The 17,128-nt window shown below is 40.7% G+C and overlaps 1 protein-coding gene across 1 annotated transcript in view; it reads left to right on the top strand.

The window, feature by feature from the left end:
* Positions 1–17,128, top strand: part of SPOCK1 (SPARC (osteonectin), cwcv and kazal like domains proteoglycan 1) — a 324,674-nt gene that overhangs the window by 179,974 nt on the left and 127,572 nt on the right. Inside the window, exon 4 of the mRNA XM_056350365.1 lies at positions 10,579–10,693. Within this exon, the coding sequence (XP_056206340.1) occupies positions 10,579–10,693 (115 nt within the window). The remainder of the gene's footprint in view (positions 1–10,578; positions 10,694–17,128) is intronic.

Genomic DNA, 17,128 nt, shown 5'->3' with positions numbered 1-17,128 from the left:
ATTTAATGACATAAAATATCATTTGAAGAATGATAAAATTTGATAGGTAAGAGATTTTTCTCGCTGAAAAATACAGAAGAGTTGTATGCTTCAATTTTATTTTTTTCTACTCATAGTTCACTGTATTATACTTCATTATATTTTTTAATCAAAGTTGGAAAAGGGTTCAGTATCTCATGAACTAACTATCTGAATTAAATCGTGGTAATTTTTTCCCCATTATAATTTTGCTTCAGTTAAGTATAAATTACAAAGCTTCACAAGTATTACAGAAGTGTTTCGTGGCATACAATGCAACTTTTCTCCAAGCAAATCAAAATATATGTTTGTATTAATCTGAAATGGGAAGGGTGTATCTTTAATTATGCATGAGTAATTTAAAATACTATTTTCTGAACAAGGTATAACCTGTTTTGTTTTCATTGGCCTTGGAGTAAAATAATTTGCATTAATTGAAAACCCACTAAATAAATGATAATTCACTCCAGTGTGACAGAAAGCAGAAATAGTCTAGGTCAGTTCACAGGGAAAATTACATCTGGCATTTCAAAATCACCATAGGTTTGTCAAGTTTAAGCATTCAGAAATCTCAAAGTTATCTTAAATATACTTCCTTTAAAAAAAATATTGTAATTTGTAGTCTTTTGGATGGCTTTGATTTTTTTTAAAAACCTTTGTAGTTTATACTGTCAGTATTTCCCCATCAGCAATGAGAATAAGTTAGTTAGTTAGTTAGTTAGTTAAATTTAAAAAAAAAAAAAAAAGAAAAAACAAAAAATGGCTTTTGGAGAAAAAAGCAAATTTCTGTTCTGGTGCTGGGATCTAGAGATTTTAGGGAGTCAGCCGGCATCACAGGACCCAAGTTCAATGGCATATATGGAAAATGCAGCCTCAGCTGCTTACTGAACTGAAACCTGACGTACAGCCGTTTCACAAGATGTTATCAGCTAGCCACTTCTACCAGTATGGAGATCCAAGTGCTTGCTCTCTTTTTTTCCTCACATCATTTGCTAGAAAATTGAGCGTGAAAGTCTGAGGGAGCATATTTCATTCCAGGAGAGGTATGGCTGGGCTGGGAGCGCCCAGGGCAGGGGAGGCAGGAGCAGCATTGCTGCCGCAGGAGCTACACCTGCACGGGCAGGGCAGGAGGTGTGGGGAGGGTGGGCATCCCCGCGCCGGCGTAGGGGCATTTCACTGGGCTGACGGCAAAGGTGGGGACAGACTTTTTAATGGGGACTGTAGCAATAGGAAAAGGGGGAATGGTTTTAAAACTGAGAGAGGGTAGATTTAGGTTAGATAATATGAAGAAATCCTTCCCTGTGAGGGTGGTGAGATGCTGGGATGGGCTGCCCAGAGCAGCTGTGGGTGCCCCATCCCTGGCAGTGCCCAAAGGGCTGGACGGGGCTGGGGGCAGCCTGGGCTGGTGGCCGGTGTCCCTGCCCGTGGCAGTGGGGTGGAACTGGGTGGTCTATAAGGTCCCTTCCAACCCAACCTGTTCTGTGATTCTATGCCTGTGTTGTTACAGGGTACCTCTGAAAAGCAAGCAGAGCCCTGAGGCAGACCAAAGCGAACAGCCACATTTTTAGCTCTGCTCCTGTGCTGAGGGTCTGCTGAGACAGCTACTGCAGAGCTGTGTCCTCCCTGCAGGGCAGAAGCAGTTGTTCCTTCATTTTCTCATGTTTCACCAACTAAAGATTAGAGCAATCTTTTGAAGCTCTCCACTTCCATCCCAGGAAACTGTAAGCTGGATCACCCTGGGGGTTTGGGGGACTCTAGAACAGAAACTGTAGAGCTGCTTTCGTTAAACATATGCCAAAGCCCCATGAGTCCTGGAGAACGGGGGTATTTTTGTATCCCCACTACTTCCTGGAATTAATGATTGAATGGAACATCTGACCAACCTCTCTGTCTGTGGGGGTTTTAGGTCTGTTTTGCCATCAGCTTACCGGGATATGCAGAAGCACACCCTCGGGTACGACACACACAAGCATGAATCATCACACAGTGAAGGGCTCGAAATATAGAGGAGCACTGACAGCACTGGTGCCAGGTTGTACCGAGCCGATGCGAGTGCTCGGTACTTGCATGTTGGTTGGACCCTTGCCTTGCAGGCAGCAGAGTTGTTTGTGAGCAGGGCACCTGGTGCTGGCTGGAACACCAAGCAAGTTCCCAGCTATCTGACAGCCTCTTTTTTCCAGTGGATGCTTTTTTTTGTTGTTTTTAGATGCAAAAGAAGGTTTAAAAAAAAAAAAACAAATGTATGAGGTAAACATACCTAAACATATGAAATATTTAAAACCTGCTCCAGCGTAGGGAAGTATTTGAGATACGTTTGCAGTATATTAAGCTGTACATTATAATGATTCATTGTTAGAAATCAAACCAGGAGCTTCTCTTTTATGACTCTTCAGCAAATGCCAACTATGGTCTTGTACATGTCTCTACCTGTCGCTGAATACCTACATGGATGGTTGGGACTGATTATCACACCCACCGATGGAAGCACATTTCCTAACTTACAGTCCTGTGGTTTTTTTCTTTGCTTTGCTTATTTTCACTGCATTGGATGTCTGTGTATTTGTCAAGGAAATTTGTTTAAATACTTGGGTTCTTATCCTTTGCTTTGGAAAGGAAATCTGTAGAGTCCTTTGAAGCATCTTTTGCCTTGGATGGCCCTCAGCAATGTCAAAAGCAATTTTATGTCAGTTAGGAGAAATTATTTTTGAAAGTGCCTGTAAAAATTAAAATAGATGTTTCTGTGCGCTATACTGATTTCTTCAGCCACTCAAACGTGAGAGTGCTCCAAAACAAAACTATATGAAAATACTGCGCAGTGATGGAATAAATGCTGACAGTTTGAGATGTTACTGTTTAACAGCCTTGAGAAATTCCATTTACTGAAAATAATTCACATACATGTTTGAAACATTCAGGCTTACGGTAATTAATTTTCAGCTGAATTGATTTCTATATGCAAATTGCTCTGAGTAATTATGCAGAGAGGGGGAGCAGGCGAGAGAGAGAGACTTAAATATCTGAACTTGTTAATGGAAGACATGGTCTCCCCTAGACTTGGGGGAGGGCTAACACCAGTTTACTCCCTAATGAAGCAGAATGATTTATGATAAGATTTGCAGAAGCAGAATAAAAACTATTGGTAATTATTTGATTGGATTGGATATGGAGGGATTGTAATGGATGGAGGGATGTAATTAATCTGTTATTAAATAACATTTTTTAAAACCAGAATTATTAGCAGTATCAGCTCTGAGAAGAAATGTACAGTCAGTCCCAATAAACAACATAGTCTTAGTCACTCAACGTGGCCACTTACCAACCTGTCAAATAAGAAAATCTGGGGAAGGGGTAATAGGCAGAAACCTATAAGAGCCTGGAAGTCCATCACGGGCTTGGGTGTCTTGTTCATATGAGGGTGATGGGCTGGTCCCATTGCACTTGGCTTAAGCTCCACTGGCAGTCATATCTCTCAGCACATGGGTTGGTTGGAGTTCACCACTGGAGTATTGAAAACTATCGTGTTTTCACAGAGAAGCAGAGCAACGTTCGCCTGAGTGCTCTTTAAGTTATTGTGTACGGCCATGATCACAGTAAGAAAAAAAGGCATAAATTCATCATCTACTTTCAAGCTGAATAGATGCTCTAATTCTGGGAGGAAATCTATGGTTTGCTTTGAACACTGAAATGTTAAAGCCAAACCTGTTTTTACCCATCATGTGTGGAGAACATGCCCTTTTCCTAGTAAAAATCAAGGACAAAGTTTGTAGAGATTTTTATTTATACATGTTTCGGCTGGCTGTATGGTTTCTTACATGTTCGCTCTACGCCAGTTTTCGTGGAAGCCCATAGTAAAACTCCTCCAAGCCACTAAACTGCTTTGAACACATTTTCTCTTTGGCTGTCACCATGCTGTAAGTGGCGACAAGATGCTGATTGGAAACGTTGCCCCTTAGATCTGCAGTCTGACATGCAGTGCCGCGTGAGCTCCGCACTGAGCAGCGGGGTGAGGAGCCATCCTCGCGCCCCTGCCTGCCCAGACCACCTTGTGTCCGCGGCTTCCTCGCTTGTACAGCCAGGAGCTCTGCCCTCCTCCTCCTGCTTGCTTGCGGAATATCGCTAGAATCAGATAATACATAATAATATTGAAATGCACACCTATAATGTAATGCATCATTTAATTCAGAGGCTTTGTTTTATTATCATTTTATTTTGTTTTAAAATATGCACTAGCATCTCTGCATCGAAGGCAGCAGGTCCCATTTTCCAGTTCATCATACCTTTCTCAACAGATGTAGTTCTTTTCTCATATAGTCAGAACAGTTCCGAGGGGGTTGCATAAAAGCAACTTCTCTTGACATTTCATTATGTGGAAGCATTTTTGTCATTGAGTGATCATAGTACTTATTGTCAGGCAATTTTGAAAACAAAAAACCCAATATTTACATAATGCCATTTCTTTTTGATTGTGTAGTTTGTTTCAGCTCCACTAAACAGCTATGAAATTACTCTCTTCCCCCAAACGAATGGTCATAAAAACAAAATCAAGCTCATAAATCTTGCTGTGAACTAGTTGTACAGTTTCTGCAGGATTACACATCCATTGCTGCAAGACATTGAAAGTATTTATTTGTTATCACCCTTTTAAAGTCAAATGTGTGAAAAATAAATTTACTCGGTTATGATTAACACAGTGACCCATAGTTGCAGTATATAGAGCTACAGTCTTATAGAGTAACTTGTCCCTGTACTGCCGTTGTCTGAACTAAGGAGTTTCCTGGAAGTCGTAAGTCTTCTTTTATACTGGCAATATATAAAAACATGAAATGTAATAGAAAAGTATCTCAAACGCTGTTCTTAGGTCTTTGTCCAACACTGATTTATCTTGCAAACTCACAGCTTCTGGTGGATGGTGCAGGGAGGGCAGAGGAAGGTGTGTACGGTCCATAAGGCAGCTTTATCTGGTCTGCTTTGTGGAGCTGGGAGGGAAAGGGATTTGTGATGCAGTTGGTGTCTGTAATCCTTTTGGTCTTGGAAAGAGATGTCAGCATACCATTAGGAGGTTGTTTAATTGTCTGGTGCAAACCTTGGTGTTTATTCCTCTTTATATCTCCTGTGGTTATCTTATAGAGATAACCACAGAAGATTTATAGTTTTAGGAGGGAGCTGAGGTTGCTATGCATAATAAAAGTTTGACCAAAAAAAAAGGAATGCAAGTCTTTTGCCTCTTGGTGACAGGATTCTGATTCTGCACTGCTATTTTGTATAGACAGACCTAGCACAGGTTTTGGGTCCCTGCATCCGTCTGAAAGCCTTTCCCCTTTGCAGTGCAGTCAGCTGGCCTGGAGAACAGTTTTCCTACAAGACTGTTGTGGCCAATGAAGCAGAAACTTTAGCCCATGTAAACGCTTCTTGACCCCTGCTCTGCCAGAGAGGAAGAGAAGTCGCAGCTCAGAGTACCAGGACAGCTGGCCAGAAAACAAATGTCAGCAGCAGGAACACCTAGGTGTTCCGTGAGGAAGAATAAGACTTTTTGAGCCAAGATAAAAAGCCCAAAATTCTAAATTTTCCTAGGATAAAAACTTCTGCAAACGATTATGCTGAGGAATTTGCAGCACTGCATTTCCCTGCATTTCAGCTAGATATCTCCTGGGATGGATATTCCCTTGGAGGCCAAGTGTGCAGGGATCTGAACAGGGGAAAAGCTCAGGACTGGGAACTATTGAAGCCTGGACTCACAAAAAGCTAGACAGGGTGACTGAAGTGGATATTCAGCAAAGAATTTAAGTTCAAATGAAACCTTTAATTCCAGCACTGGCTGGACACATATCCCCTCCAAAACCTTTGGGCCAGTCCTCAGCCACTGTCAGGTCAGGTTAACTGACTGTACCAGTTTCACCTTTAGTCCCAATCTACAGAAAAATTGGAACTATGTTCACATATTAAAGCCAGGGTTAAGGTATTTATGTTACTACTGTGCAGACAAACTTGAGTAACTATGTGCAGACTCTTTGACATAGGAAAGGGATGGCTGCAATATTCCTTTCAAGTTGATAAAATAAGATCTTTTTAATAAAAAAAAAAAAAAACTTCAGGCTTTTTTCTCACTCCTCTTCCCACTTTCATTTATTTATTTGTACTTTTGGCTCTTCGTTTTCAAAAATTTCATATTCATTGCTTTAGGACAAAAAGAACTGGGATGACAAATATGGTTGTTATGTTTCATCTTATTCCCAAGGGTCTTTTCTTCTGCAGATGATGAGCATCTGCTCCTAGTCATGTAGAAATCTGATTAACAAAGCATGATCTTTGATTAGCATATTTCAGAAACTGTTTCTTATTATAAGCTGTCCTTAGGGCTTGTGTTGCTTAGCAGTAGAACAACCTTCCAAACTTATTTAACACATTGAGGAACTTTGCAGACATATAAATCCCTGTTTTGACCTTTTATGTTCAGATGGATCGTGCATTCTGCATAAGTGGCAAAAAAATCTCAAGAAATAATAATCCACATCATGGGATTTTTTTCCTGTCTTCTGACAAAGCCCACGGTTTTACTTGTATTTAATAAACTTCCTTCTACTGTTTTGAACTGTATGAAGGGCTGTTTCGTAATGAATAATAAATGATGCTTCTATAGTGATAGTGTGTTCCGTCTAAGGATCTTCAGGAGCTTTCCCACCATGAATAAAATAATTCATTCAGCACACAGGTTGGGAAAAGCTTCATTTATTATTATTATTGGCAGTATTGTTATTCTTTTCAGGTTTTAGAAGCAAGACACTGAAGTAGAGAAAAGTAGAGGCCTGATTTAGAATGAAATAGTGACTGGCATTTTCAACTACATCTTTTCCCATTCTTTTGCTTCAAACTGATGACCATTCAACAATATTTTTTCTTTTTTGGTAGACACATTTTAATTGCAAAATATTTGAAACTTGTGTTTCTTTTTACAATAATGTGTTTTGTGATACTATTTCAGACCATACACACTTCAGAAGTGCGTGTGTGTTTATTGCTTTAGAAGACCTAAGGAGTTCCAGAAGTGGCTATAATTCTTCAATTAGAGTAAATTTTAGTATGAAAATTGCTGAATATTGAAACTGTGCATGATGCCACATAGACCACGTGGGCTTAAATCTTGCTTCTCTTATTCCTGCCAAACTCGGATTGACTTTCAAGGCTAAACCCACATCCCCTTTCGTGCTGGCTCTGGCTGATAGAAGACTATGAGCACAGGGCCAGAGAGTGCTCTCCAGCAGCCCAGCAATGCTGGCAGCTATTAGCCCTGGGCTCCTAGCCAGTTTGTGCAATGGTTTCTGTTGATGCAGCATTTTGTACCAAGGATGTGTCACCAGCGAAAGCAGACAGTGTGCACATGCTCCAGTAAAAGAGCAAGGCCAGCTGCAAGCAAGCAAAAGTTCTGGTCGTTAAATTTTTTTTGTGTGGTTTTGACCTTTGCATTACGTCAGCCCAATGAACCTGTGATCTGGTGACCCTTCACTCTTCGAGTGGTGCTTTCTTGTGAAAGGCTTTGCAGAAGGAGGGTATCTCAGGCTGTTTAAGAATATCTAGGTAGACGGTTCGGTAAGGAAACTGTGGCTTGCCATTTCAATCCCTGTCTAATACCAACCTCAGTCTTTAACTCAGTCTCCAGTGAGAGCAGAGGATTAAGAACGTGTACCTGACCCACTGTGTTCTGGGAGCGTAAAGAGCAGGGGATGGGCTGCTTCACATGTGCTTGTTAGTCTGACTTGGAAAAGACAGCAAAAGGCAGCAGCAGAACACCCTGAAGAGCCCTTCCAGCCTTTGGGCTTTTCAGTGGGACAGACCCTGCCCCCTCAGACGCTGCCTTTGTATTTCCCGAGTGGCGACTCATTGGATGTCGATGCCGTGTTGTTTATGGTGCAGAAAACACATGGTCTTTTCTCCTTCCTTGCTCACTTCACCTTTTCTATCAGTTTTAATGGCTTTAGAAGAAAAAGCTTTTAACATATTTGGATTGTTTCTATGATTTCCCCATGTCTTACACCAAAGGCATTCCACTAAATACATACACACTAGTGAAGCGCAACTGCCCATCCCAGACGTGTAATCGGTGTTAATGTGGTGGGAGCTTGGATCTGTGGCTGTTCAAACCAATGCAGAACAGCTGCAGCACGCCAGCGCTGCAGGGAAACTGAGGAATCCTCTACTTGTTGGAAGTACGTTTGCTGTCATATAAAGAAATTCGGTACATAGCAAACTGAAATGTCTTGTGCTTCAAATAGTACCCTTCAAAAGTTTGTCTGATTGTTCAGTAAAAGTGGGGAAGACCATTATCATAATGTGCAGGAAGAGCTTTGTACAGCCCCAAAGATGAAACTAAGAGTTGCCCATCTCCAAGAGTAGCCCCTTATGTGGGGGAGGGAGAGGAGAGGTAAAATGGGATTTGAGGACATGTAAAAGGAACAGAAAGTCAAATCCAAGACATATTAATGTCCAAAATAAGCTTACCTAAAAGTCATTTAAAGGTGAAATTTCTCTGTATGGCTGTGACTTCCCTTCTTCTGAGGTATTCATATAACCATTGTTTGAATCTTTCTAATTCATCCTGGCAGATATGTCTTATTGCTGATCTTTAGAAGCTTCCTTTTGTAAGAGAACGAATTTAGATAGATAGCCTTTCAAATGGGACTTGATTGCAGCAAAGTATTTATAAGAGATTTTCCCAGGTGGGATCAGTGCTCTAATTGGAGTGGTATCGAGCATAGCACTGTATCGCTTCTCTTTCTTTATTTCAAGGATTAGCAAATCACCGCTCATTTAAGGAAGCAATCTCTAGAAACTTGGCAGGAGCAGACAGGCTTGCACACTGGCAGGACAGCGAATGCTGTCTGCTGCTGTTGAGCTTCTGTAGGGACCAGGAGGCTGCTCCAGTTCCTAATGCCCCAGCATCTTCTTGCCTCTCTGAAGGAGCCACTCCTGCCTCTGCGATCAGACCCTCTTGCTCACTTTGGGTGCTAAACAGGATGATCCCAAACCAAATCCTGATTTTACCACATCAGGCCACTGATACTAGCTTAACATCTTCATTTATTTGAGGACAGGTGAAAGGCATGCGCAGTTCTAGTAAAACCTAATGTAATATGCCGTGTGCTAATTTCTTCATTAGTGTTAGGAGACATTTCTCTGCATACAGAAAAAAGTGAAGGGGCTCGTCAGACTCCCACTGCTCCTTTCTGAGTGTTGGTTGCATCTGGGGGAAATGGCTCATCGCAAGCTAAATGAGGAACCTTGTCAGGAGCCTCCTGTTAGAATACTGGCAGCGTATCGCTGTGCCATTTCTGCCTCCCGGCACCCTTTGCAGAGAAGCAGGGCTTGTGTCTCTGTGTGCGTGAGTGCACGTGTGTGTTCATCCTTGCCTCCTGGATAAATGCAAATTCTGGCGAGTATTTTCTGTCTGTAGGCCTTTACGTCCATCTGTGTCATCGTTAGGGTACGGCATTATTCACTCCTTCGAGCCCATGGTTGTGCTGCCTCCCCGTGCACTTACAGCGAGGCGGATTTTAACAACAAGATTGGTAACTGGATATGCTCAGGAGGAAGGTTCATGGGATCTCTCCTAATCAAAGCTGTAAAGGGGGTACCAGAGGGTAAACCCTAATACCCTGCACTTCCCCAGGCAGGACTGCATGTCACTGGCACTTTTTCCAAAGTCCTGACTAGCTGCAGTACCACAAATCACCCATCACAGCAGAGGGAGAGAAGCTCCCTTTACTGCTGCCATGTCCTTTTCTCCAGCAACTTAAGAACTGTTGAAAGATGGACCACCTGGGGCTGGCTGGAGTACTGAAGTACATTTCTGGGCTATATAATGTCGGAAGGAGAATAAAGAGTTTAAGGACTGATTAAGAGGAGGCACTTTCCCTGGGGAGCATCGGCAGGGACAGCAGCTTGGGTGTATTTGCTTTGAGATAGCAACTCATCATTCTCTCTGTCCACTTCTGACAACACTGCTGGTGATGTAGGTGGTATAAAAGCCCAGGATTATTTTATTGTTATTACTGCTCTTCTACTCAAGCATTTTAAGTACGGGAGATGCTTATCTGTAAAAATAAAAAATAATTTCTACAAAATAATATGCCTTTTGTACAGTATCTGTGAAATCAAATTTATTAGTACTCTGCAGTACGTCAGTTATTAGATAGCTTCTAAGATACTAGTCCTTTTGTTACTTGTGAGGATTTTATATTCCACTGTAACTTTTCTGTGAAATAAACAGCATGATGTAGGTTATTATGCGAGAACTTCATCCCAAAGCGTTATGTTTAGTATTAATGTGAATGCCAAGTTAGACTCGGGTCACTGTTTAATAATCAAAGTCCTTAAGCTCTCCATCTATCTTTCTACTTCAACACCTCTATATGCAGTCTGCAAACAACGGCACATATTATGAAATGGTAAAGTATTTATTCACTCAGATGAGGGAGTGTTCATTCTAACCAGTTGTCATCTGTCAACCAAGAGAAAACTTGATGTGCATTTCTCACTTTCTTTTTTAATCTATCTGTTTTTTTATAGCCCTTGATCCATCCAAAGATCCGTGTTTGAAGGTGAAGTGCAGCCCACATAAAGTATGTGTCACTCATGACTATGAAACTGCGATTTGTGTAAGCCGCAAGCAGCTGGTGCACAGGTAAGGAGGTTTTATGTTGTTTGAGGTTTTTCTGTCTTCAGAGACATCCAGTATGATAAGTAAAAGGAAAAAGCTCCAAAATGAACATGAAAAAACTTAATTTTAGAATATTCCTTTATCAATTAATCTGCATTTTTTCCTGAAACCAAAGAGAAGTCATCTTATTTTTACCTGGGGCCATTCCAAAAAGGTGAACAGGAACATGGTGCACCATGTAGTGTGGAGTGCAGAATGCTCTCCCAGTTCTGGGGGTGGTTTTCTACTCCCAGAGAGCGGTGACTGTGCATGTTTTCAAATCTGAAAACCTGGAATATGAAAACATTGTGTCACAGACATCTACAGTTCTGGTAACTTAATTGGAAACAATTAAAAAGAGATTAATAAAGGTATTATTTTCTTAAAATAGATCAAACCTCTGCTTAAATTTGGTAAAGAACTGATAAATGTTGGTGGAACTTCGTAGAGCATCTCCCTGGGGAGTCGTCTAATTACAGAAAGCTCCAGATCTGATTGTTGAATGACTGAATTAAGAGCAAATGAAATCACTAATATGTTAAAAGCTTTGGTCAAGATGTTCCAATTAGACCACAGAACTTCACTGAGAGAAGCTATGAATAAACAAAGAAAAACCTACTGAGCATAGGTTGAAATACACTATGAAGAATCAAGAATTAAGACATTTAGAAAAAAATTCAGAGGAAAAAAACCCCTGATGTTACCCTGTTTTGGAAGCAGAACAAGCAGAACCAGTAAGAGAAATTGCTCTTGAGTATCTCTAAGTCTGTCTGAGTCGAGGCGCAGAATAGAAGTGAGGAAATAAGCCCCTCCACTTGCCAACAGATTTTGAATAAAACTGTACTGCTGTAACGGGCAACTCTGAATGGTGTGTCTGTACTTTAAGAGAAATATGTTGTCTTGCTTTCATTATATTTGAGTGATAAATCTTTGGACTGGTCTGCAATTTCTTTCCCTGTTTAGTAGCGAAGCAAAAATTTGCCTGTAACTCAGGTCCCTGAATGTCGTTGTCAGTTGAGATTGTAGTTCCACAACTGATTTAAGCCAACCTAAATTCAGGATGATCTGATTCCCATGTACTAGTACTACAGCTCAGCTTTTCTCACTGCTACCTGGCTGAGGAAGCTAATCCAGTAAAAAAAAGTTGTTTGATTTATAATACAAAGCTAATGGTGTAATGTGCATGAGGCACTATATTTAATCTGTGGTTTTCTATATGGGATGAACCCTGGAAGGATGTTAGGAGTATGGCTATGTGAAGTGCTTACGTTCTAATGACATTTTTGGCATTATGTAGCTTACATTTTCTAGTTAGGATGGATTTAAAGCACTTACATTATATAGTAGTCCTTATGATATATAGATATAGATGTTGAGCCAAATGCTTTCTGAGCTATTTCCAGTATTTAATGTCCCAAAAGTAGTCAAAATGGTAGAGAGAAATGGTGTAGAGGAGGAGCTGAATATCCTTTTATTATTTTTTTTCAGAAACCAGGTTGTGTTTCATATGATCTCTCTATGATTCCTCCACTGCCTACAGCTATTTCAGCTGACCTTTAAGTAGCACTGAGACTACGGAGATGAATAGAAAAGTATTGAAAACTTACTTAGAAAATTCTCCAAACAATTTCTAGCAAGTTTTGTAATGCTGAAAGAACTACTGCTGATGTGTGAGAGTGGCACATATGTCCCCGGAGTGTTTTTATTCTCAAAATACCTACCCTTGCCTCAGAGGGTAGGCATGTCAATGAGGAAAGTAACTAGGGCAAATTCTCTGCTGATTTGAATCAGTGGAGTGACACCACTAAAGGTCTTCATCTATAGTCCCACAACGTTCTGTTCTTTTTTCTGTGCCTGACCTGAATACTGCTGTATGTCTGACTCTGGTCATATTTAGGCTGTGTTAATCAGGAGTAAATGCATTACAAGAGGTGGAGTTGCACCTATTTAAAACCAGTGAAAACCTGAATAAGGTAGCATGGGTGCATGTGTAGTAAGAACCGTCAAATAACACAGCATTGTTGCGATTGCTTTGCACATCCACAGCCCTTTTGGGTGTGCTCAGAAGGATTTTCCATTTCATGCATCATTATCAACTTGCTGTAGTGGCTTTACAAAGTATGTAGGCTCAGCAAAAAGTAATCAGGAGAGCAACATCTTGCGTTGTTGCTGAGGCTTTCAGACAGTTACACCAACTTGCATCACCTGATTAACTCACCCGCTGAAGAGTTGCAGCACAAGGAAGCTGTATTTTTCCAGGCAGAATGTAGCTAACTTTGAAATCACCAGTGACAACGCAATGCCATTCCTGTTTAATTTCCTTTGTGCTGGAATGCACACTTTTTAAACCACTGCAAGAATACGGTAGCAGTGTATAAAAGAGAGTTAAACAGAAACTTGTTATTTTACATTTGCTCAGACCCTGGCTTCGCGATGGCTAACTCTTCCTGTAAGGCTTTCAGTCCCATGCCTTTAGAGTAAGACCCTTACATCTGCCAGCACGGCTGGTCACGTATTTCATCGTGCTGTGGTTTTGATCCTGCCCATGGTGGACCTGGTGGATGTGGGGTCCCCTGACCCAGCTGGCGGGGCACCTAGAATAGTTTCGGTTGGAAAAGACCTTTAAGGTCATTGAGTCCAACTGTAAACCCAATACTGTCAAGTCTACCACTAAACTATGTCCCTAAGTGCCACATCTACATGTGGGTCTGTGGGAGAGCAGCTCACGGTGCCGGTAGGTCTCGTTGTGGGTTACCCCAGGGGTGCCAAAGGAGCCAGCTAGAAGTCCCATGCCCCAGGGGCAGGCTGGCCCCTCCTGTGCAGCATCCTCCATCCCTCCTCCTCCTTCCCTTCACAGTCCCCTGGTGAGCAGCCCCGTCCTTGAAGGTAAGGGAGAAGATGGCTGAGAGGTGTTCCAGACAGACAATAGCATTTTGTCAGCACATCCTCTAAGGCGTTTACGGTACAAATTGGACAGGGCTTTAAGAGAAAAGGCAAGACTGAGCAGTGATTGAAGAGTGTGTAAAAGATAAATTTGAAGGTACCTTCTTATATGCTTAATAGTCCCTGGACTAATGATAAAGCCTTATGAAATCTTTTGTGTGGATTAAAACCCCTTTCAATTTGGACATGATCTATGAGGAAGAGTCTTTATTAGTTCAGTTTTGCATGAAATGCAGTAGTTAATACCTCTCAAAGATTTCTCATACATTTGCAGTCCTATAAAGCTTCTCGCCATTTGTCTCGGCTGGTGTTGCTAGTGCAGCTGATGGGAAGGAAAAGGGTCACTCCTGGGCTTTTTTGAAAAGAACGGAATGAGAAAAGAAGATTGATGAGAAAATAATGGGCATATTAACATGTCCAGGGTTTACAGCTTTGTTCAGTCCATTTAACTGGCGATCACCAATTAGTTCATCACCGCAGTGTACGTCACTCACGAAGGTAATCATGCAATGTCCCTGCTTCTCTGCTGTGACTTGGAAATACAGCTATTTACTCAGTATTGCTTCAGTATTTTTGAAGCTACTGCTGCTGACCAAAGACGCCACTACTGAATTCCTCACAACTTTTTTTTTTTTTTTTTTTTTTTAAGATCTGGACAAGTTCCCACATAAAACATCTGTTCTTCCGAATTACTCATCAAAAGCTTGGTGTGACCAAGGTGGCCATGCTGGCAGCTCCACCTACCAACAATGAGCAGATAAATCTCCCTCTCTTTCTTAATAAATCCTGCAGTTGATACCTGATTTTGGGTTAGGAAGGACCTCATTGAAAACAAGTCCAATAAAATCCATCCCCATATGTGAAACTGAGTATTTTCTTACCACTGCTATTCTATGTGCTGTTTGTGTGCTTTAAGTTGCATCCAAAAGGGAATACATGAATGAAGAAAATTAATAATTGCCAGAATGTCAGTGACCCACCTGCTTTCAAGAACTGCTTGGGAGCATTACAGAAAAATCTTTGCCCACAGCAAATGCACTTTTAGGGATTTATAAAAAGTTGTGCACATAAGCAAGGATGTTAAATGGCGCTATTCCTCAGCGTCTTTGTATTGGATCAACAGTTACCCTTTAAAACGCACTAAATACAGGACCTGTAAACCCTAACCCTGTTGTTTTGCTCTCCTGACTCACACATGTCTGTGTATTCTCTTGCTTGCTTCGCTGCTAAATGCTAACGAGGCTTGGCACAACACCAAGGGCTCCTTTGGGGATAATTTCTTCGGTGCTGAGCGCCCGCCTGCCCTGTTCTCAGCAGCCTGGCGGTGCGAGGCAGGGCTTCTTCCCAAGCTCCTGATGTTTAATGTGCGTGATTGACGTGGTAGTGTTTATCAAAGCCTCGATACGTGAGCAATCTATATGAGGTTTTGTAACAGAACCAAACATGGGAGATGGTTAATTATCTTTGGATCTGCTAATAACATCGGCTTATTCCCCACTTAGCCTTGCTCTGTTCATAGCTTTTTTCTTACTCTTTTGTTGATTTTCACGCTGATGCTGAAAATAATTGTTGGTCATTTGTGTACTAAGTAGAATTCAGAGAAAAAAGCATATCCCAAAGGAAACTTTACAAAATAACATTGTCGAGCTTCCTGCTCATATATTTATCAGTGTTAACTGTATGTGCTTTATTTGCATGTATTTTCTTGAAAGGGCTACTACAAGGAGCAAGATAGAACACGCAGAATAATAGGGCAAGACCACTGTATAGTTTATTCATTTTTTTTGGTCTTTCTCCGTGGAGACTATGCAACTAGTTTTTCTGGTAAGCTTCTGTTACTTCAGAATGTTTCCAAAGCAAAGTGTCAGTATTTCTTAAGTTCTCTGTAAATCCCTACTTTTCTTTCAGTTTGTGCTAAAATGAAGAGGGAAGGGATGTGATGCTCTAACAGGGTGAATTCTCCCCTGTTTCATTGATGTCTTGATGCTTTTTTGTAAGCTGGCAGATGCAACACAGGCAAAATTATGCAGAAAACTGGGAAAATATGCTGTCAAATACTGATCTTTCAATTATTATTTAATCTTAGCTGAGGAAAACCGCAGTTATTTTCAATGGTGCTGCAGTGGAACATGGTTTGTTCGTTGGCCTTTGGTAGGCAGCATGTCAAAACCAGTGTTCTGGGACATGGAGACCTTCCTGGAGTAACGCCTCCATGTCTTGAATGGTGAGATGTGGGACTCCACTCAATAATTTAGGATAATACAGCTCTACAGTAAAGTCGTAATGAAGATTAAATCGTTAATGTATGCATTGGATGCAGAAAACATAAATATCAAAATTATTTTTTACATCTTCAGACTTTTTTGTAAGTTCTGGAGTGAATTCACAGTTATGAGTTAATTTTTACTGCAGATTTGTTTATAGGCACCAAATTAATTCTTCTGTTGATTAACATTTTCAGAATTAATGAAAGAAAACTGCACATTTAAGAGCAGAAAGAAAATCTTTTGACTGTTGTTTTAGAAAGCCATTTCAAATTTGTTGGTTTTTTTTTTTCCCAAGTAACAATAGAACAATATATACATCTCTCTGCAAACTGTTTTGAACGTCACTAAAACTGATTTTCCCTAAAAACAAAGAATGTTTTCATGCAAAACATTTTATCCACTTTAATGCTGAGCATCGATTTCTCTAATCTACTGGCATAGATTTTTGCTTCAGAAGAGTGTTGAAATATTTGATTAAACACACACTCACAAAACCCAACAGATTGCATTAGGATTTTTCCAAACAATATATTGTACTGGGGAATTTGCCAAAATTTAGGCTTATTATTTCCAAAGGTACCTCTGACAGAGTCTTGGAGAATTATTTTAATCCTCTATGAATGAAAGTTCTAGACATGAACAGGATGAAGTAAATGGCATTTTTTTGCAATTTGTAAACTATAGTGCATTACTCTGTAAAGGCTATTATTCCTTCTAATATCTAATCAGTCATGGTACATTGCAGAGTTTAACTGTAGCTCTTGCTGTTTGTCCAGAAAAATAAATGAGAATCCAGGAAAATCAAAAAGAGACGGGCATTTGAGGTCACAGCCAAGTACAGCATATAATATGATGTGCAAGTGATGCGTGCAAGTCCACAGAGAAAAGTTGAAACCTTTTAAAAGTATTTCATCTGTGGACTGCCTGATAACAAAGGCTTGCCTCTGCTACAGTGCAAAAGCTTTGGATTTTGCAGCAGACAAGTAACAGACGTGGAAATCAGGAATGTTTGTTTTTCTTCTGTGGGCAAAGTTGCCTTTTAATAAGACAGAGAGCACATGGTATGATGTGCCATCAATCTCCAAGTGCTCAAGGGGACCTCTGAATATTAAGGGAGAACAGCACAAGTCTGGCACTATCCTTTATTCCCCATTACAGTTATTTTTAAAGTTTTGATTATGAAAATTACTATCTCAGCATGAACTCCCAA

Source organism: Falco biarmicus, chromosome 8, assembly GCF_023638135.1.
Source record: "Falco biarmicus isolate bFalBia1 chromosome 8, bFalBia1.pri, whole genome shotgun sequence".
NCBI classification, from domain to species: Eukaryota; Metazoa; Chordata; class Aves; order Falconiformes; family Falconidae; genus Falco; species Falco biarmicus.
The sequence above is the reverse complement of the archived record's forward strand: the minus strand, read 5'-3'. Positions and strand labels throughout refer to the sequence as shown.